This window comes from Equus quagga, unplaced genomic scaffold, assembly GCF_021613505.1.
Source record: "Equus quagga isolate Etosha38 unplaced genomic scaffold, UCLA_HA_Equagga_1.0 153_RagTag, whole genome shotgun sequence".
NCBI classification, from domain to species: Eukaryota; Metazoa; Chordata; class Mammalia; order Perissodactyla; family Equidae; genus Equus; species Equus quagga.
Window position 1 is genome coordinate 1,312,832 of NW_025796915.1, and position 20,339 is coordinate 1,333,170.

General features: G+C 57.9%; 1 protein-coding gene across 3 annotated transcripts in view; it reads right to left on the reverse strand.

The window, feature by feature from the left end:
- Nucleotides 1–1,075: 1,075 nt before the first annotated feature.
- LOC124233088 (leucine-rich repeat and immunoglobulin-like domain-containing nogo receptor-interacting protein 1) overlaps nt 1,076–20,339 on the reverse strand; it is a 65,114-nt gene continuing 45,850 nt past the window's right edge. The window contains exons 1-3 of one of the 3 annotated variants that reach the window (XM_046650189.1): nt 18,235–18,280; nt 17,943–18,046; nt 1,076–3,306 (exon numbers count right to left, since the gene is read on the reverse strand). In XM_046650189.1, the coding sequence (XP_046506145.1) occupies nt 1,450–3,294 (1,845 nt within the window). In that variant the 5' untranslated portion in view covers nt 3,295–3,306; nt 17,943–18,046; nt 18,235–18,280 and the 3' untranslated portion in view covers nt 1,076–1,449. Of the gene's footprint in view, nt 3,307–17,942; nt 18,047–18,234; nt 18,314–20,339 lie in introns of those variants that run through there. The other 2 variants (XM_046650188.1, XM_046650187.1) reach the window with 2 other exon arrangements.

Consider the following 20,339-nt stretch of genomic DNA (forward strand, 5'->3'; position numbering starts at 1 on the left):
GGTGCTGACCTGGGCCTGGGCAGTCCCAAGAGTGGCCCCAGAACTGCCTCCCCAGCCCCAAAGACTGGGCCTCTACATGGGAAATAGCATACACTAGGCCCTCAATAAATGCTTGTGGGAAGAAGGCTTGGAGAGAGCTGGGGCTCCGAATGCCTGGATAGGTCCATGCAAAAGCTGCAGGTGCTTCTGCCTGGGGGGACCCCAGACCAGAGATGGTTAGAAGCCATGATGCTCATGGGCCTCAGGACTTCCCTGTGGGTCTCGAGCCTTGTCCACCCAACCAGTGCTTTTTGCCACTGTCCCAGGGAGGAGCCTTTGGAAGTCCCTGGAGCCAGCCCCGCCCTGGCATGCCCCCAACCCTGACCCCACAGAGATCCCTTCAGGAACCCCGCCACCGACAGTGAGATAATAATGACCATAATGAGAACAGTCACCCACACATGTGCACAGCGCTTTACAGGTTACAGAGTGTTTCACATACATCATCTCATCAATTCCTCACAACAGCCCTGTGAGGTAGGCAGGGCGGGGAGTAACGTTTCATTTGTACAGATGTGGAGACTGAGGGCCAGAGAGGGCCAATGACCTGTTCGAGGCCACATAACAAGTCAGCGGCAGAGCTGGGACCAGAAGGTAGGCCTCAGTCCCGCCTCCTGCCCCGGCTCTCTCCACTGACTGTGCTGCCCTCTGGGAGGACCCCAGCCCCTGTCCAGAGTCTCAGCCACACCCGAGCCAGGCCCCCCAACCCCTGGCAGTACTGCTGCCTGGCAGCTCTGCAGACAGCCCCTACCCCATCGGGGAGCCTTGTCCCCTCCACCTGCTCCCTGAAAACAGCCAGCCCAGAGCTGGGCCCACACCTGCCACCCGCCTGCTCTGGGCAGCTGCCCTGGCAGGGTGCATGGGTGGCTGGGGCTGGAACCTCCTTTCCTGTTTTCCTGAGTGATCCCTCCCCATAGGGAAGAGAAGAGAAAGGAGGAAGAGGAGGAGAAAGAAGAGAAAACAAGAAACTGAGTTGGAAGAGGGCCCTGGAGCAATCAGGACGTCAAAAGTTTGCATTCCGACTAGCTAGAGGAAATAGTTTTTTTCTCTTTTTATTATTTCAAGTTTTCATAAAAATCCATAATTATTGAAATTCAAGTTACAGAGGAAGTTCGTAACTTTTTTTATTGAATTATTCACTGTGCTGCAGGTCGGTTGGTCAGCTTCCGACTCCAGTCTGTCAATGCGTGCCCCTGTGCAAGTGGGGTCCCCAGGCCTGGACTTCTGAGGTCCTGGTAGAAAGAGGGTGGGTGGCGAGGGCCAGCAGGGGGCAGCAGGGGATGGGGGTGAGAGGGAGAAAAATAGTCTGTGGAGGGGCACGAGGTGGGGAGGACTGGGGAGCAAGCGGATGGTGGGCAGGCCCCTTCCCCTGCCCGGCGCGCCTGCAGGTCCCTGCCCCCCGCCCTGTCCTCATATCATCTTCATGTTGAACTTGCGGGGTGCGTCAGCGGAGCTAATGCCTGCGTCTGACTTGCGGGGCACATATTCGATCTCAATGTTGTGCTTCGTGTTGCCCTTGCCCCGGCTCCAAAGAAAGAGCAGCACCAGGCAGAAGAGGACGACGCCCAGGAAAGAGATGAAGCCCATGGTAGTGGCGATGATGAGGGTCTTGATGTCGAAGGGGAAAGGCACGGTGGCACGGGTGCTGTTGGCCTCTCCCTCGCCTGGCTGGTTGGAGATAAAGGCGAAGGTCTTGTTGGGCTGATGGGGCCAGTCGGGCGAGTAGCTGCGCACATGCAGGTGGGCAGGCATGGAGTCGTTGCCGCCTGCGTTGGCTGCGATGCACAGGTACGTGCCATTGTCCTGTACCTGGGCATAGCGCACCTCCAGCGTGCCATCGGGAAAGACCGTGAGCCGCCCGTTGCTCTTGGCTGAGACCAGGTGCTTGCGGGGTGAGAGCCAGAGGATGGCAGGCGGCGGGTCACCATCTGCCCGGCACACAAACTGCACCGTGTGGCCCTCATCCACAAACACCTGCTGGGCCTTGCGGTCCCGGATGCGGGCGCGGCGGCAGGTGAAGTAGTTGGGCAGGAGCACATCAGGGAAGTCCTTGAACTCCTTGCCCTGGACAAACTCGGGTGTGGCACATGTGGGCTGCTGCCGGTTGAAGTTGAGCCGCCAGCGGCGCCGGAACACCCACAGGAGCCGGCAGTCACAGGCCAGTGGGTTGGAGTCCAGGATGAGTGTCTCCAGGTTGCCCACCGAGTGGAAGGCCGACTCCTCCAGTGTGGTCAGCTGGTTGCCAGAGACGTTGAGTACACGCAGATAGTTTAGGCCGCGGAAGGCATAGGGCTCCACCACGGCCAGCTGCCCACCCACCAGCTGGATCTCCTGCAGCCGTAGCAGCTCATGCAACATGGAGCCCTCGATGGTGCTGATGGGGTTGTAGGAGAGATTGAGGAAGCGGAGATAGACCAGGTGGCGCACGGCCAGGTAGGGCACAGCAGTCAGATTGCAGTGTGTGATGGACAGGGACGTTAGGTTGAGGCCATAGAGGCAGTTGGGTGTCATGGTGTCCAAGTAGGGCCAGTGAGAGATCTCCAAGACCTTGAGGCGGTACAGCCTCTTGAAGGAATAGTCCCGGATGGCGTTGATGTTGAGGTGCCGGAGCCTCAGGACGATGAGACCGTGCAGGTGGGACAGCGCCTCTGTGGGGATGGAGGTCAGGTTGCATTTCTCAAGCGTCAGCTGCTCCAGGCTGTTGAGGCCGCTGAAGGCTCGGTGGGAAATGTAGACGAGGTCATTGTCACCGACCTCTAGCGATTTGAGGTTGTACAGGTCCTGGAACATGTAGTCCAGCAGGATGACGATCTTGTTCTCGCTGATGTCCAGCTTGGTCAGGTTGCTGAGGCCGGTGAAGACACCCAGGGGGATGAGCTTCAGGCGATTGCTGCGGAGCCCCAGAGTCCGGAGGTTGAAGAGATTGTTGAAGGCGCCAGGCTCCACGGCGCTCACGATGTTCTCGTTGAGCTCCAGCTCCTCCAGGTGTGGGAAGCTAGCAAACTCGTCCTGGTTGAGTGTTTTGATGCGGTTCTTGCCCAGGTCCAGCAGGCGGGTCTCTGTGGGGATGCCCTCGGGCACTGCCACAAAGCGCTTGCGGTGGCAGAGCACAGCACGGTCCTGGGCGGAGCACTCGCAGCGGGGTGGGCAGCCCGTGGCTGAGCCTGACAGCACCGAGCCCAGCACCAGCAGGAGGATGGGCTGCCAGCAGGCCAGGAGGGGGCTGGGCATGCTCCTTGCGCCCCCCGCCAGCATCCTCTCGCTCACCTGCAGCCGGGAGCAAGCACAGGACAGAGGGAGTGTTAGAGGACAGTATTTGACTGGACCCCACCCCGAGCCCTCTGTGCTCCCACACCCTCCTGTCCCATCAGGATGTCCTTGACACAGATAGAGAGGCAGGCGTCCAGGCTGGCATATGACTCCTGCCTGGGACCCCCCAGTGAGGTCCAGATACCCAGGCCAGAGGCCCTCCTGCCACCCCATGCTGCTTCCTCCTTACCCCTTACCCTGCCTGGAGCCCTCCTGAAGGATCAAGAGGGTTCGTGGAAGGGGCAGGGTCACCTCAGAGAAGACTACCCTTGGCAGCCAGGCTGCATTTTACGCTTTACAGGCACTTTCTAGGCATGCACACTGCACCCTACCCCACAACCTGAGCCTCAGCTTCCCCTGGCACTCACCAGGGGTGAAGCCAGACCTGCTGAGCTGCCCTCGGGGCTCATAGAGGCATCAAAGGGGCTCAAAGGCTGAGGCCTCTAGGAACAGCCAGCAGAGGAGCATGTCTGGTCCCCAGCCTGCCAGGCAACGGCTTCTGAGGCTGCTGAGGGCCTCCCCTCAGCCTTTAGCCTGGGCTTCCCTGGGCACAGACACCAAGGCCACCTCTCTGCCAACACTGCAGTTGAGCCTGCAACCCAAGGGTCCTGGGCAATCAGCAAACCCAGTGGTACCTGTCAGGGTTATGAATCTGCCCCTTGATGGGTTTTCTAGATCAGGGGAGGGCAACCCTGATCTAGAAAGCGGGACCAGTCCTGATGCCTCCCTGTGGAATCTCTTTGACTCTCACCTTCCTCTGGGTCCCCACAGTGACGCACCCAGGCTCCTGAGCTCAGGGCTCAGGGAACAAGTATTCCAGATTCCCGGCCTTGGCTTCTGTAGTTCTTTCCTCCTGGAATGCCCCTTCCCCTGCCAGTTGAAATCCCATCTTCAGGGCCTAATTTAATGTCCGCTCCTCCAAGAAGCTTTTTCTGATCCCCAGTAGGAAGTGTGCTCCCCTCCAAAGACCTCCCAGCCTTCCCCCATCTGTCTCTCAGGGCTCAGTCACCTCCTCCTAGTCCAGGGTTTATGCAGCTGCCTGGGGGATGGGCAGTCAGACTCCCACAGCCCAGGGCAGCACAGCGCAGCACCGAGGACGAGGACGTGAGGCTTGTTCCAGCTGGGCGCTGGGGAGCATGCGGGACTTGGGTCGTGATGACACGGGAGACGGTGCTGGGAGGGCGACCAAGCTTGGGTCCAGGCTGGAGTGAAGGGAGTGTGCAGGAGTTAGCCCACTACTCTCTCCCAGCCGGTGTTCAGAGGCCACTTGTTCCCACTTGTGTCCAGACTGACTCCCTACCTCCTCCTTTCTCCTCTGTTCCATCCTTGTCCCACCCTGTGGGAAACTGGCCTGGCAGTGTTGGTGTGCGGTTGGGAAGGCTAGTCTGGACTCCTCCAAACTCCAGGGCCTGGACCAGATGGTGTCTGGGAGTTGAGCTGTAGCCCTGCGGCTGATGGTGGGGTAAAGACCCATGCCTGCTTCTCCATCCCAACCTGGTGCCCTCGGGGCTCTGCCGCCTGTCCACACAGCCTACACTCACAGCCTCAAGTGGGCTTGTTACAGGAAGGGAGGGTCCCACCTCTCCGCCCCAGCTCAGGCCCTCCTCCCACCCCTCCCAATCCCTCCCCACACCTGCACACAGCTCTGCTTTCAAGGCCACAGGTCTTGTCATCTACATTTCAACCCTTAAGGCAACTTGGGGCTTAGAGAGATTGTGACTGCCAAGGACACCCAGCCAGTAGAGGGGGCAGATATGGGACCAGAGCTCTCGTCTGTCAGACTCCAGTGACACCACATACTTTCCAATACTCTGGTGGTCTCAACTGACAGGGACTCCCTGGTTGTTGATCAGCTAAGTGACTGATTAACCAGAGAGGGCTCTGGGTGTCACTGACATATGATGGAATCTGCAAGATTTTGTTATCTCCAAGGGCTCTGTCCTCCATCTCCCTCCCCTCAGCCTCTCTTATCCTCTTTCCAGACTCTTCTGTGGTTTGGCCTTCCCCAACCATCCCTACCAGGCCATTTTCCACAGTCACACACGCTCCAGTGACCCACTAGAAAAGCAGACATCCTGACAGGCAATCGATAAGTAATTGAGCCAGCAGCTGGGGCCGGAGTGGGTGTGAGGCTGGGGCCTGGGGAGGTAAATAGGACTTTTAGCACCCAGCTCAGGGCTGGGCTGGTGGGTGGGGTGGGGGCTGCTGGAGGCGGGGCTAAGGAAGGAGGGGATGGTGAGGGCACAGGCCACCCTGAGATGTTGGTAAGGCCCTCACACAGACATGAATCTAGCCTTCGAAGCCTCTACCCCCTTGCTTCAACCTACCCATCTACCTCCTTCCCCACCAATCACCCCAGGATTGCCACCAGGTATCCCCACCTTGTCCTGAACATTCCTGCCTCTAAGCCATCTCCTTTTGGAGGACTCTCCCAGCCTCCTGCCCCAGCAGCCTTTGTGACTTTCCACCCCAAAGGCCACCTCTTCCATGAAGCCATTCTTGACCTATTCAGTCAGAAGTCATCTCTTGCCCCTAACACTGAAGCACCTTACAGTCATTAGTACTGACGTTATGTAACTGACATATGGCACACCTTATTCTAAAAATGACTTGAGCCAACTGACAGAAAAATTATGCTATAAGATGATAAAAAGATAAAGCTAAAGAAGGCAAACCAGTCAAGAAAGAATGCCACAAAGTCCTGCATAATGACTAGAGGTGAGAGCTTCCTAGCGACCTGAGCAAAGAGGAAAACATGCTCCAAAGTCTCAGCATATGGTGCATCTCCTGTGGTGTATGTTTAACCCTGGGTCAAACAGGCATGGGTGTGTTTGTCTCACCTGGTAGAGTAGGTGAGACAAACACACCTGAGGGCAGACGCTGTGTCTGCAGCCTCAGACCAAGGTGTGGCACAGAACAGACCCAGCAGATGTTCTTTGCAAGGAAGCATGTGTGCGTGGGTTTGTGCAGGGGTTGAAGCACCTCTGATGGGGCTAACCCTGCAGCAGGCCCTCTGAGCAATGAGAGACCTGGAGAATTCAGATACGGTGATGGAAGAAGGGTTGGCATTGCCCTGTGTGGCTGCCAGCCCCAGGCCTGGCAGTTAGAGCCACAGAGCAGCAGGCCAGACTCCACAGGACCAGGATGGCTCCAGAAGGGCCATCCTCCCAATGCCTGTCTCTCACCTCTTACATGTGGCTGCCCTGAAAAGTGGGGAAACTATGGCCGAGGAGGCTCAGATGCATGCCCAAGGTGGCATAGCAGGAGCACAGCATGCTGGGCCTACTCTCCTAACACTCCCAGGGATGCTGGCAGGGTTGGGTGTGAGGGGGTCCGGAAACTGCTGAGGGGGTGATGTGCTGCCCCTGCCCTCCTGGCCCCGTTGATCCCACTGGTTCCTCCTGCAGCGGCCAAAGAGAAGTGTTTTATGCATTTTAATCAGTGTTTTATTTTGGATCCTTAACCCCTGAAGGGCTTCCCACAAGGGCAAGAGTTTAAAAATTGCACCAATAAATACAAAGGCAATAAACATGGAAGGCAGGCAGGCGGGCAGGCAGAGGGGAGCCGTGTTCAGGGCACTACGCACAGACTCTACAGCAGCCTGCAGCGGTGCGGCCCCAGCACACCCTCACTCCTGCCCCGGGGCAGGTATGGCCTGGCTCAGTTACTCCCCACACCACCACCTGCACTTCCCTTTGGCCACTCCACTGCGTGACCTTGGGCAATGCCTGCCTTCTCTGATCTATTTCCCCCATGGGGCAGTAAGGGGCTGGATCCCAGGGTCCCTGAGGGAACCCACAAAGAAGCTTGACTTTCTTCAGCAGGAAAGTCAACATCCTCAAACCTGGCTAGGGAATGAAGGGGCGTGGGGGCTCAGGCCCCAAAGTGCAGTTCCACCAGGGGTGGAAGGATCTATTTGAGTTGGCATCCCAGATTGGGGCTTCACACTGGGGCTCCCCCCCTGGGGCTCAGGGTCAGATAGGATGACTGGTGGAGACAGCAGGGGCTTGGGATCACCCATGGGTGGACTTGGAGAACCACTGAGGGAGGTCAGGGGTCATTCTATCTCCTGACACAGCTTCTGGAGGCTCCTGGAGGTAGAGGTGTGTCTCCCCATGCACAGAACCCAGCCCACACAGGCTAGTTGCACACCTGCACTTGAAAAAGGGGTGAGACTAACATTTGCAGTGCACCTAGTAAAGGCCAGGTTTTAGACTTCACACATAGTCTCAGAAACCCTCACACCAGCCTTAAAAAGAGGTATTTCTTACCCATTTACCGATGAGAAAAACTGAGGATTCCAAAACAGAATTCCTCTGCCCCTAGGCCTAGGCACAAGGCTGGAGGCGGCAGGTCTCTGCCCTGGTCAGGCTGCCTGCCCCAAGAGCCACCCGGTTTGAATCAGGACTTCTCTCAAACACACAGGCCAGCCCAGGGGAGGGGCCCGCCGGGCAGAAGGGTGCTGGGTAGGGTCCCCAGGCCCAAGGGAAGGCCTTAGAGAGCTGCATGTAGGCACCCTGCCCCCCAACCTGACAAAAGCCTTTCCCTAACTGTCAGAAAATGGTATGTCAAACACACTGACTTTTTTAGTGTTTTTCCACCATACCCTTCCCCTGTGCCTGCTGCCGCCATCTATGCTGAAATCTCACCTAATTTGGAGTCGGCTGCAGCACAGGATGGAAAGTTCAGTTATTTTCGGTTTATGGTATCAATATTTCATGGTGTACCCACTCAGTGTTCCCCAGGGACCACAGAGATCCCCAGCACACACAGGCATGGGATCCCTAGCAGAGGTGGCTGCTGTCACTGCTAGGGCCTGGGGCCTTCTGGATGCCAGGGCCTCTGGGTTCTCAGCCTGGCTGTGTGTGACCCGGGCAACTGTGCAGGGCTGTTTCCTTGCTGGGAAATGAGGCAGGTAGGCACCATCTCATCTCGTCCCAACGCCCTATGTTCCTGTGACAGGGTCTGTGGCAGAAGGGAGTGAGGAGGGATGGCAGACCTGGGAAGGGGGCTGAGGGCTTCAGAATGTCTGCCTAGGGCCCTGCCCAGCTCCACCAGCAAAAAATGACTAGGAGAGCAGGCGAAGGAAAGATGACAGATAGAGAGAAAGAGGTGCCTAGCAGCTGAAACAGGAGCGAAAGGGAGGGGAGAGAGAGGCAGAGAAAGCAGAGGAGAAAGATGAGTACGTGGGCTAGGGCCAGGTGAGGGTGGCAGCAGTCGGGGAACGACAGAGCGAGAAGGTGCCCTGCAGACTCTGCCACCATTTTCTACCATGTGTCCAGGGCCCTGGGCCTGTTAACGCATCCTGTCCTCGGCGCCATCCCACGAGATGGGCCTGATCACTCAGAAGGGTGAAGGGACTCATACCAGGTCACCAAAGAAGAGAGGCGAGGCCAGGTCTGGATTCCTTGTGACTTGCCCTGTCCCCAAGTCCTTGCCTGTCTGAGGCCCCTTCTTTTCCTTCAGCTCCAGGGCCCCAAGCCACTGGATCCATTTCATGAAATGATAAAGCCCTTTGGCGGGAACAGTACAAGCTCAGAGGTAGCCACGGCCACGTGGCTGGGAGTAGGGTGACATGGGGGTGGATGGAGGCCTGTCCAGAGAGCCCCAGATGGTTGCCCTGGCCCGGGCCTTTTTCCCACAGCAATGGCTGACCATCCACCCTGCACGTGGAACTCTCCTACTTGGCCTTCAGAACCCAGCTCAAGGGTCTCTTCCTCCAAGCAGCTCCTCTCAAGCCCCCAGGAAGGGGGATCGCCCTCCTGTGGGTCCCCCGCCTCCCGAGCACTGCAGGTATGTTTACCATCACTCTCTGCCTCCCCTTCTGTGTCCCCCAGATTAAGGGCCCCCAATGCAGCGCTGGGGCTGATACAGCTCAGCATCCCCAGGCCCAGCCTGGGGCAGAGAGAGCCTGTCAAAAGACTGCTGGGCCAGCTCCTAGAAAGGCTCTCCACTCCCAGTCCGGGCTCTTTATAGCCGCTGCACAGAGGAGGAAGAGGTGTCACTGAAATACAGACATATTTCCACAGGCCAAGTAAGGGGCTGGGGAAGGGCATTTTCCACAGAGGGAACAGTATGAACAAAGGCGTTCAGGGTGGGAGGACTTGTAGCCTGGTCCATAGGAGAGCATCCAGGGACTCCTAATTGCTTCCCTCCTACCCCAAATCCTGACCAGGTCCCTGGACTCCTTTTAAAGACACTCCGTTCTGGCTTTCTAGGGCTAATCCAATCCCTGCTGAGGTGTGAATGGCTGATAATGGCTTAAGGTGTGAGCTGCTAATGGGGAAACTCAGTCCCTGGGCAGCCTAATCCAGCAGGGCTATGCTGAGAGCCGGGAAGGGAGGGGCCGCCTCCTGGCACATGGGGAGGGTGCGTGGGGGGAAAGGGGACCCCAAGAGGAGGTGGCCAGTGCTCAGGCTGAGCTCCAGCAGGAGAAATTCAGACTGATGGTTTGGCCCCGCCAGCAGGCCAGGGGGAGGGTCTGTCTATCTCCTCCCGGCTAGGCTGCCCGCCTCTGCCTGCCCTCTCCCTTCTCCTCCTCCTTCAGCCGCCCCCACGGGGAGAGAAAAATCAACCTGGAAGAAAATTGAGGTCATGTCCTTTGTCTTGTATAATTCTTTATTTTCCTCTTGCTGTTGGTTCTAGCAAAGAGTTGCCGGGCCCCCGGGGTGTATGTATGTGTGGAAAGCAGGCACCCCTGTGTGTTTGTGGGTGTGTGTGTGGGTGTGTGTGTGTGGGTGAGGGTGTGTGTGTCTGCTGCCCCTCCTCCCGCCACTCCCCGCCCTCCCTGGTCCGGCGCCACCAGCTCCATCTCTTAGGTGCTCTTGGAAACTCAATCCTTTCCCAAAGGTGCTCACTGGCTCTCAGCCGGGCTGGAGGGTGCTGACTAGGCACAGTGTGGCTGCTCAGCTGCTTGCCAGGGCAGCCACCAGGTCCCCCTGGCTGCCACAACTGCCCATGTGTGGCCCTGGGCAAGCACCTGGCCCCCCTGCACCTGAGGGAGGGTGCCGCTGCCCATCCCAGCGCCCACCCCATGGAGCACAGCTAATCTCAGGAGCTGCCAGCCTTCCGGCCAGCCTGCAGCCCCAAGCCATTTGTGGGATAAATTATGAATTTTAATTGTCAAAGCATCTTAGTGTCTAACAGCTTCTATAAATAGGCTCTGCCCTCCAGGAGTGGCCGGCCTGGTGGGGAGAAACAGGGGTGGGGCAAAGCCTAGAGAAGGCCACCTCTTGGGGAGCAAAGGGCACTGGGCTCACAGGTCCCAGGCCTGCACTCCAGCCAGTGCACCTCTGCCCTGCTGCATGACCTTGAGTGAGCCCTGGACCACTCTGGGCCCTACCAGGCCCTTAACAGGGTTGTTCTGAGGTGAGAGGCCAGCTGGGCAGCTGGGAGCCAGTCCTGGGGGAGGTGGGGGCACTGGTTCTGGGAAGCTTCCCTGTTGCCTGTGCTGGGCCCACCTGAGCGCACAGCACCCCTACCTGGACTGGCGCTGTCTCAGAACTGAGGAAGGGTAGCAAGTGCCCACGTGGTAACTGGAAGGAGCTCAAGGAAAAGGCAGGTCTTGTACTCCCATATCTCCCTTTGTGTCTCTCTCCAGGTCTGAGATGCCAGCCCAGCCTCTGAGGGGCAGGAAGACGCCCCTGAAGAACTCTGGCCCCATCCCCCACCCAGCCCAGTGGCCCCTTGAGGGGTGCCCGGCAGACACACTTCCCTCATCCCCACTCATGCCCTCAGCCCTGCACACCTTCCTGGGCCCCCCAGGGCCTCTCCCCAGCTACCCAAGCTCCTCTACTACGGGAACAGCTCAGGCTGGCCTATCTCAGCCTTCGGAGGGCTAGAAACCAGCCAACCCCGACCTGGGAGCAGGCCACAAGCCTTGGGCTTGGGAGAGGGGGCGGTGACAGCCTCAGAGATCCGAGGCTGGGAGGGGGAGCTGAGGGGAGGGGTGGAACAGGAGTGGGATTTGAAGGCCAGAGACCTAGTAAATATAATGATGACGATGATGATGATTGGAAAAACCCTTAGAGAGGGTCTTTCATGTGCCAGGCATTATTCTAAGTACTTCACATATAAAAATTCATGTAATCCCACCACTACCCATTGAGGCAGGTGCTGTTATCGTCCCTATTTTGCAGATGGGAAAAACAGCAGCACAAACAGCTTCTCTAGCCTGCTCAAGGTCACAAAGAGTTTCTGTAACTTGCTCAAGGTCACACAGCTAGCACAATATGAACTCAGACATGAACTTTAACCTTCGCAACCATCTTATCAGGTTGGTATTATTATCCTCATTTTACAGATTAGAGAACTGAGGCACAGAGAGGTGAGGCAACTTGCCCCAAATCACACAGTGATAAGTGGCAGAGCTGGGATTAGGCCTGAGACAGTTAGACCCTAGGCTGTCCTGACCACTCTTGCATACTGCCTCTCTCCGATTCAGGTTCAAGGGCCTGCTAAGCTGCATGATGGTGGGCAAGTGGTTTTATATCTTGGGGCCCTAGACGCCTCCTCTAGGAAAGGAGATGGCAGACTTGACGCTGCCCTCGCAGGGCTCGGAGCAGAGAGTTCAAGAAGAGGGACGAGAAGAGACGTTTAGATGGAACACATGCACTAAAGGGCTTTGCGGAATGAGCCCACCAACCCTCACCACATATCCTGTGCGGGCGGTCTCACCGACCCCACTCTACTGATGAGGAAACTGAGGCTCTGAGCCGCTGGGTCACTTGCCGAAGGTCACTGAGCTTGTCTAACTCCAGAGGGACAGTCACCCTAGACACCATCACACAGGCGAGGAAAGTGAGGCCCAAGAGCATCAGGGACTTGTCCGAGGTCCCAGACCCTCAGGGCTAGGACCTGGGGAGGACCCTGCCTGTCCCTGCAGCTACCGTCTCCCTAGCGTCATGCCAGGGTAACGTGGGGAGGCTAGGTCAGGGATGGGTGAAGGTTTGGCTGATTTCTGCCTCAAAAAGGAGAAAAGAGTTTAAAACAACCCTCAATACATCACAGGCCAAGGTCCAGTGAGTTATTTATAACTCGGACAGGCAAACTCTAAGTGAAAACACTGGCCCCTCTCCTGGCACTGACTGTTCAAAGCCCTCTCTGCTCAACTGAGCTCTGGCCAACCCCTCGCAGCTCTGAGAGGGGGCTGGGGACTGGCCAGCATGCTTCCTCTGCCTGGCCCAGCACAGGGCTGCAGATGTGGCCGGGGGGTTGACCATCTCAAGTTGACCATCTCAAAACCCCCTTTTTTTCCAACCTGCTATATGAGGGGATGAACCCCTCTGGTCAGATACATGTGGGTGCTGCGTTCTGCTCAGGCACAATCGATGCCACCACCCAGCTGCCCATTCATGAGAACCCAGACTTGGTGGGGGGGCACTGGCATCTCTGCAAATCTCTAAGGGGTGTCCCAAGGCACAGGGTGCAAAAGGTCCAGGGCAGGCCCAGAGGGTGGAGCCAAGACCCATGGGTGGACTCAGAGGGGAGGCCCATTTAGTTCAGTGTGAGGAATCAAATGGAAGATCAGATGGCTCAAGATTGAAGATCTGCCTTGATAGATAGTGGGTGGGCACCCCCTCATGAGAGATCTACAAGCAGAGACCATGGACATTGCAGGAAGACTTCTCTGCTGGGATCCACACCTCAGCAGCCCCTCTTAGCTCTAATACATCCCTATCTTGCACCCAAGCAAAAGGACTTGAGATGGTCAACCCCCCAGCCACATCTGCAGCCCTGTGCTGGGCCAGGCAGAGGAAGCATGCTGGCCAGTCCCCAACCCCCTCTCAGAGCTGTGAGCAGGTTCTCTGCAGACAGAAGCAGAAGAGGTGGCAGAGAGAGATTATTTCCCCGAAATGGGAAAAAATAGAAAAACACACACATACCACACATCCTAATAACATGTAAGAAGAGGTTGGAGACAGGGAACAATGCCCTGGTAATGTCACCCCGGCGGCAATCAATTTGGGTGTCACATGAAATAGGCATAATTATTCCGCCAGCCCCGACGCTCGTCTCCAACCAGCTCCAGGGGCCCAGGCCCGGGCCGGGAGAGCGGCAGGGAATCATCGTCGGTGCGCCAGGCTGGCAGGGGAGCTGCTCCAAACGAGCCTGCCAGCACCAGGCTTCTCAGCCCCTGTGGCTAGGCAGGGGGCTTGAGGGCCTCGTCAGGGGGCCTCGCCGATGCCCAGGAGCCATCTCACTCAGCCACCCCTCATTCACTCAAGGGGCAAGAGCAATCAGGGAGGACTCCCCAAGGAGGTGAGAATGAAGGAAGAACAAACATACATTTGTTCCATGCAGTGTTCATTCTTAGAGTCATCAAACTCTTAGTAAGCACTCACCAATGCCAAGCCCTGCACCAGGTGCCAGGGTGTGGAGACAGGGTTTTGGGGGGCTGTACATTATTAAAATAATGAAGCACAGTCTCCGTCTACCTCCCCAGCTAGGACCACCCCTGCCCATCATGGCGGTGAACACAGAGCCACTGGGCTTCCTTTGGCTCTAAATGTGTAAGGACTTAAGCTCTCCTTGCTCCTCCTTCATTCTCCCTTCGTGGGGGAGACCTCCCTGACTGCTCCTGCCCATCTCTGAGCTCAAGGCTTGTACAGACAGCATCCTCACAACTGGGGAAGAGGAAGTGCAGAGGTGACGATTACTTAGCGAGCATCTGTTACACGCAGGCTGCTGCCTCGCTCACCCACCATTTCATATATCAGAAACCCTGTGTTCCAGAAATGCAAATCAAGGCCCTAATGAAACATCATTTACACTCATTCCATCAGAATGAATCAAGACGTCCTCCCATAGCAAGTGTTGGTGAGGGTGGGGAGCAACAGGAACACTCATCTCCTGCTGTGGGGAAGCAAAAACTGGCCCAGCCAACCGGGAAAATACTTGGGCACATCTCCTAGTAAAGCTGATCAAGAACATGCCCCAGGCCCAGCAATTCTGCTCCCACTTGTGCGCCCCGGAGGGCTCTGCATGTTGCCTCAGGAGACAGGACAACAAGGCTCCCGGCGGCATTTGTAAGAGCAAAAGGGGAACAACGTACACGCCCATCAAGAGAAGAACGATAGACACACTGTGTCATGTTCAAATGACAGAACACTATGCATCAGTGGAAATGAATGAACTACATCTACTACTATTTGCAACAATATAGATGAACCTTACGAATATGATGTTGAAGGAAAAACAAATTCCAGAGGACTTTTCACAAAGTTCAAAAATAACTATAACTGAACAATTTCTATATATTGAAATGTATGATTTTAAAAAGGCAAGGGAATGTTAAATAGGTAATGTAGGGTAGTGGTTGCCTCAGAGAAAGAAGCCAAGGGATGGGGTGAGGAGAAACACGTGGAAGATGTACGTCGTTATTAAAGGGTTAGTGTTCAGGTTGGGGCGTAGGGTCACAGTGCTCATTATATTATTATTATTAATACTCAAAACTTTGATTAATTAATTACAGGCCATGCCCAGACCAGTGAGCAAGAGCCCCAGACCAGAGGTGAGGAGGAAGGCATTCCAGACCGAGCCCCATGTTCATAAGCTGGGAACTTTGGGTAAGTCTTTCCACTTCTCTGGCTATCAGTTTTCTCAGCTATAAAATCAAATCTCTGTACCACACACGAGGCTAAGACTGAGTGCACATCACTGATATAACCTATGAGGTGCTAGCATTTTGTGAGAGCTTCCTCTGTCTAAATGCTCTGCATACATTAACACACAATTCTCATAATGACCCAGAGGTAACACCTTTGTTATCCTCACTATTGATGGACAAGGAGACGGAGGCCCAGAGAGACTCAGTAACTTGCCCAAAGTCACAGAGTTAGGCAGTGGTGGAGTTGAGATTTGCATGCAGGCATCTGGCTCCAGGATCCACACTCAACAACTTCACTATAAAATGACATCAAAGGAGCTGAACACATGCGAGAAGACTGTTGTCAGCACAGTCCTACTGGGCCCATAGCATCGAAGGATACTCAGTCATTCATTCAACACAAGGATGCCTCAAATGCACTGAGGCACTCTTTCCACAAAGAATCTTCCCTGATTCTGGAATCCCCTGCTTTCTGTGTCTCTGCAAAGTCTGCTACTGCCTCAGGACCATCCAGTCTCTCTCTCTTCCTGGAGGTCCACTGCCCACCTCCCCCCAGGATCAAATCCCACCCTCCACTGAGTGCCTGTGTGTGCTCCTGCATACCTTGCCTTCGGCTCTCCCCAATTCCTGCCTGGGGCATCCTTAACATCACCTAGCTCTGTCCATCCACACGGGCTGAGGACACTACCTCTTCCAGGTAGCCCTTGCCACCAGCCACTAGCTGCTCCCTGGTGCCTCCCAGTGTCTTCCCTATCCTAGGGGCGAGGCAGGGGAGCCCGGGGGAGGGTTCAGGATTGTCCAGGGTGTTCAAGGCAATCCACGGGGGCCATGGGAGGGCCTAGCCTAGAGCCAAGCAAGCAGCTGAGACATAGTATATAGAATAAACGCATGAAGAATGGGTTGGTACAATATTAGGTGTAAACCAGCGTGGTTCTACACTGTGGCTGCCTGGAGGAGGAGGATCTGTGACTTGGAGCAGTCAGGGAGGCTTCTTGGAGGAGAAGCCAGGAGAAGCAGAGGAGAGGGCTTTCTGGGTAGGGATGCTGGACCAAGCCAGGTGATGAGGGGATATGTAAATGGACTGGTGGGAACAGAGCAGGGAGCTGTTAATGGGTAACCATAGGGGCAGGGAGCCTGGGGCTGGAAGGCCACTATCCTTCCACAGAGTGCCGCACACAGGACAGCTAGACCAAGAGGCCCCAAGCAGCAGACCAAGGCCCTGACTCTGAAACCGCCACCACCTAATGCCTTCCCTCCCTAGCCTTCCCTAGCCCTACCCGACACACTGCCTCACGCCTCCACAGGACCCTGTGCAAATCACTGTACTGCCTCACTTCTCAATAGGACTGACCCCCCCCGCCCGAACTGCGATCCTCCTGCCATTTGCTTCAGGAAGTACTTGGAGAACAGCACCAGATGAGCCATCACAGGACCAGCGATCCTGTCTGGCTTTATGCTGAACAACAACCCACCCTCACAAGAGAGGTTTTTTCCCCCTCCAGTGTCCCTCTGGAATTCTGGCTTTTAGAAAGCAATATCTAGTATGGGAAAAAACAGGTATTCAGAGGCAGGGGATGGAGGAGCTGACCCGCAGGATCAAAGAGGACTATTGCAAGGAGTAGAGCGGTCGCTCCATCTCCCTCTAGTCACACAGGGGCCCTCAGCCCAGGTGCCATGATACTCAGCTTCGGGCACACACCCATCCCTCAAAACTCGGCCCCTTGGATTAGGGGCCCACTCTAACTCCTTAGCCTTGACCAAGCCCTACCCAAGGCCCATCTCACATTTAAATTGGCAGGGAGTGGGGGAGGGGGTAGAGACAAGAAGACCAGAGGGGGCCTGTCCTTGCCTTTGCTATGCCCCCCTCCAGGAGGGCAGCTGGGTGCTGCTGGGAGCCCCTATCTGGGTTCTAAGGAGTTCTCACCTCTGCCACCTTATCCTCGCTCCTGCCTCAGGGCATGGGGAGAAAGCAGGAAGGCCAGGCAAGCTGTCCCAGCAGACCAGGTGCTGGGATCTTCCCAGAGGTGTGAGGACTCTGAGCCCCTCCCGGCCCACACGAGGACAAAACAGCAGACCCTCTCTTCCTCACTGGCACTCCCCGCTGAACGTGGGGAAGCCCCAGGCTCTCTGCCGCCTGGGTGCCGCGGTTCATTGCTCCCTGGGCATGGGAGGCACGACTGCTAGAGCCATTGGCACAATGACCAGCAGGGCTGAGCCTGGAGCCACGGGCCAGGCTGGGCTGCACACCCTCCAGCTACCCAAGCCAAGCAGAGGACTGCCCAGATGGCACTGCTCCCCCACCTCAGGGCCTCCTGCACTCCCAACCCACCAGGGCAGAGCCATTCCCATCCTCCCAGATGCCCCTTCTCCCCCACCTCGACCCCAGGACCTCTGAGAACAAAGAGGAGATGCCGATGCCTGCAGAACCAGGGCTGGATGGGGCTGGGCTGGGACCAAGGGCAAAAAAACAGGGAGGGGACTGCCACTGGGCCTGGCCCCACCCCTCCTCACAGTTGGGTCCACCTGGAGGGAGATATCTCCTGGGGGTACCTTGGGGAGCAGGAAGCCACAGCCCACCTTCCAGGGGTGGGGGGCAGAGCAGGGGCTCCCTCCTCACCTTCCTCTTCTCAGCTGGTTTCCACCTCCCACAGGCTCTGCCTCAGAATGAAAAGTGGGGCAGGAGGAGGTGAGAAGCCTGGGCTGAAGACAGACAAAGGGGAGAACCCTGAAGGGTTCCTGGGTCCTCCTCAACCCAACCACTATCCCTACCCCCATTTCTCCTTTTCTCCCCCTGATGGGCAAGAGCTGGAAAGGGGCTGCTCCTTGTGAGGGGAGAGAGCTGGTGCCTGGGCTGGAGCCTGTGGAGGAAGCTGGTCCCTGACCTGCATCCACCAGCTTAGGGGGACCTGGTGCTGGCTAGGGCTGCCTGGGGGGTATCCGGGGTCTGTGGAGAGAGGCAGCCACCCAGCGCTGAGCAGGGGCTTACCCTCCAGGGTGACCAGCGTTGGAATGGTAGGGCCAATGGAGGACCAGCAGGACTAGGACGCCGGTGGGGGCCCCTCCGTAGCTCTGGGGTCCCAGCTAGCCAACCTGGAATTTGTTGGGGTGGGAAGAACGGAAAAGGAAGAATCTTCAGATCTGTGATCCCAAAAGAGGGTCTGGGTAGCTGTGGGGGGCCCCGCAGCCCCAGGAGGACGCAGCCTGGGCCGACGGCGGCCCCCGGCGGCGCTCGCAGCGGGGCTGCCCTCTCCGGGCTGGGCCGCGGCCGCCGGGCTCACCTGCATCTTGGGCGCGCAGTCCGTCCGCTCGGCTTGGTCGCCAATCGCATGTTTCCTCCGCCGGGCCCCAGCCCCTGCCCAGCCCCCCCCCTCCGTCTCCTCCTCCTCGTCCGACACCTCCGCCTGGCAGTGCACGCACCCTCTCAGGGCTAACCGTCCGTCTGTCTGGCCACGCGGGCGGGAGCCAAGCCGGAGCCGGAACCGGGGCCAGGGCAAGAGCCCGGGGGTGGGTAGGCAGGAGACCGCGGCCCCGGCGGGCAGAGGGGCGGGTGCGCTCAGGACGCGCGATGCCGGTTCCACGAGCCTGGTTCCGCACCCCGGGCCGGCCTGGAGCCGCCGCCGCCGCCTCTGTCTCTGCCGCTAGGGCCGGGGTCGAGGCCGGGCGCGCTCCGCAGCGGGGCCGGAGCCAGGGCTGAGACCGGTGGGCAGCGGCCGCGCATGCTGCTCGGAGCCCCGCGTCGGGAGAGGGGCCGGAGCGGCGCGGGTGGGACTCCGCACGCTCCGGGGGCCGGGACCACGACCCACCGCCTGCGCTGTCGCCGGCTGCCCGCGCCGGCTGCCCGCACCGGCTCCCGCCCGGGCTCCGCGCTCTGCCGCGGCGCGGGGAGGGAGCGCGAGGAGCGAGGAGAGAGCCAGGGAGGGAGGGGCCGAGGGAGGGAGGCAGCGAGCGAGCCAGAGCCAGGCGGGGGAGGAGAAGGCGCGGCCGCAAAACCAAGGGAGGGGGTGGTGAGGCGGGGACTCGAAGGGGGCGGAGAGCGAGGCGCACCCCAACCACTGCCCCTTATGCATGGGGCAGCGAAACTGGCAAGGGGGGCGCAGGCGAAGGGCGCGTCAGCCTGGCGCCTGAGCCACGGCCCCGGTGTTCCAGCCCTGCACACGGCCGCGCCCCTCCGAGTCCCGGGCTCCGAGGAGTCCCGGGCAGCACGGGCCCGAGGAGTCTGACCCGAAGTCCTCCCTGGGCGTGTGCGCGCACGCTCGCGTGTGTCACCCGTGTCAACTGGGGTCACTGTACCCTGCTTTGTGGACGGACACACGCACGTGAACAGGCAAGGCTCCCCACCCAGCCAGGGTTGTTTGGAGGACGGCGTGGGTAGGGTCAGGCCGGGAACCTCCGTCCCGCGCCTTGTCCCCTTTTCTCGGAAATCTCGGCGAATAGCTGGAGGGCCCACATCGGGGCGGCCTTGGGGTGAATCAGGTAGAGAGGGAAGCCCGGAGGGACCGCGAGGAAGGCGCACCAGCTCCGCGGCTCTACCTCGAGCCGAGTCTTGCGCTACCCTTTGCTGCCTGGGTCCCCGCCCAGCCTGCCTTCCTGTCCAGCAGAGGGCAGCAGGCCGCTCTGGCCGGCTCTGGCCGTGGGCACTGCACCCAGCGAACAGCACAGAGCAGCCCAGAGCCTCAGTCTGGGCTTGGCTGTCCCTCCGCCGCTCCCCAACGGTCCAGAGGATCCTGGGCTGGGGCCACATACTCAGACGGGCCCAGGGAATGGGACCACTCCTCAGAGATCCAGATTCTCCTTGACCAGCAGATACAGAGAATCAGCTGACAGAGGTTTCTTGGCAAAGACTCCTACAATCCTTGGGACCTCACCTCCTTCCACTATACACCTTCCATCTCCCTGAAGCCAGATGCCCTTTAACACTAAGCTAATTTGATTGGAATGACCATCATTCCTGACACTACCAGGCACACTCACCCCTTCTCCACTGTTGGGAGTGCACCCCATTAGCACATTAGTGCTCCTGACACCTTAAGCCCACAGGGTAGGGGTTCCACATAGAGAGAAGGAAGCTGAGGCTAGAGGGCAGGAGACTGGCCCAAGGCTTCTCAGTCTCTGAGACAGACCCTGGAATCCTGCCCCAACCCCCACGGAGCCTGCCTGACATTCACTGCAGACATCAGGCTGGCATGGTGGGGCCACCAGTTTTCCCTCAACCCCAGCACCATCTTGCTTCTCCACTGTCCAGCCTCACACACACAGCCCAAAGAGTTGCATGCACCTTTCGTTCCAGCTAAACAGAGTCTGGGTACTTCTCAGTCTCACTGCCACACCACCACTCTGGACACTTCTGCCTGGAGAACCGTCTCCTGTCTTCTCTATGTCCATC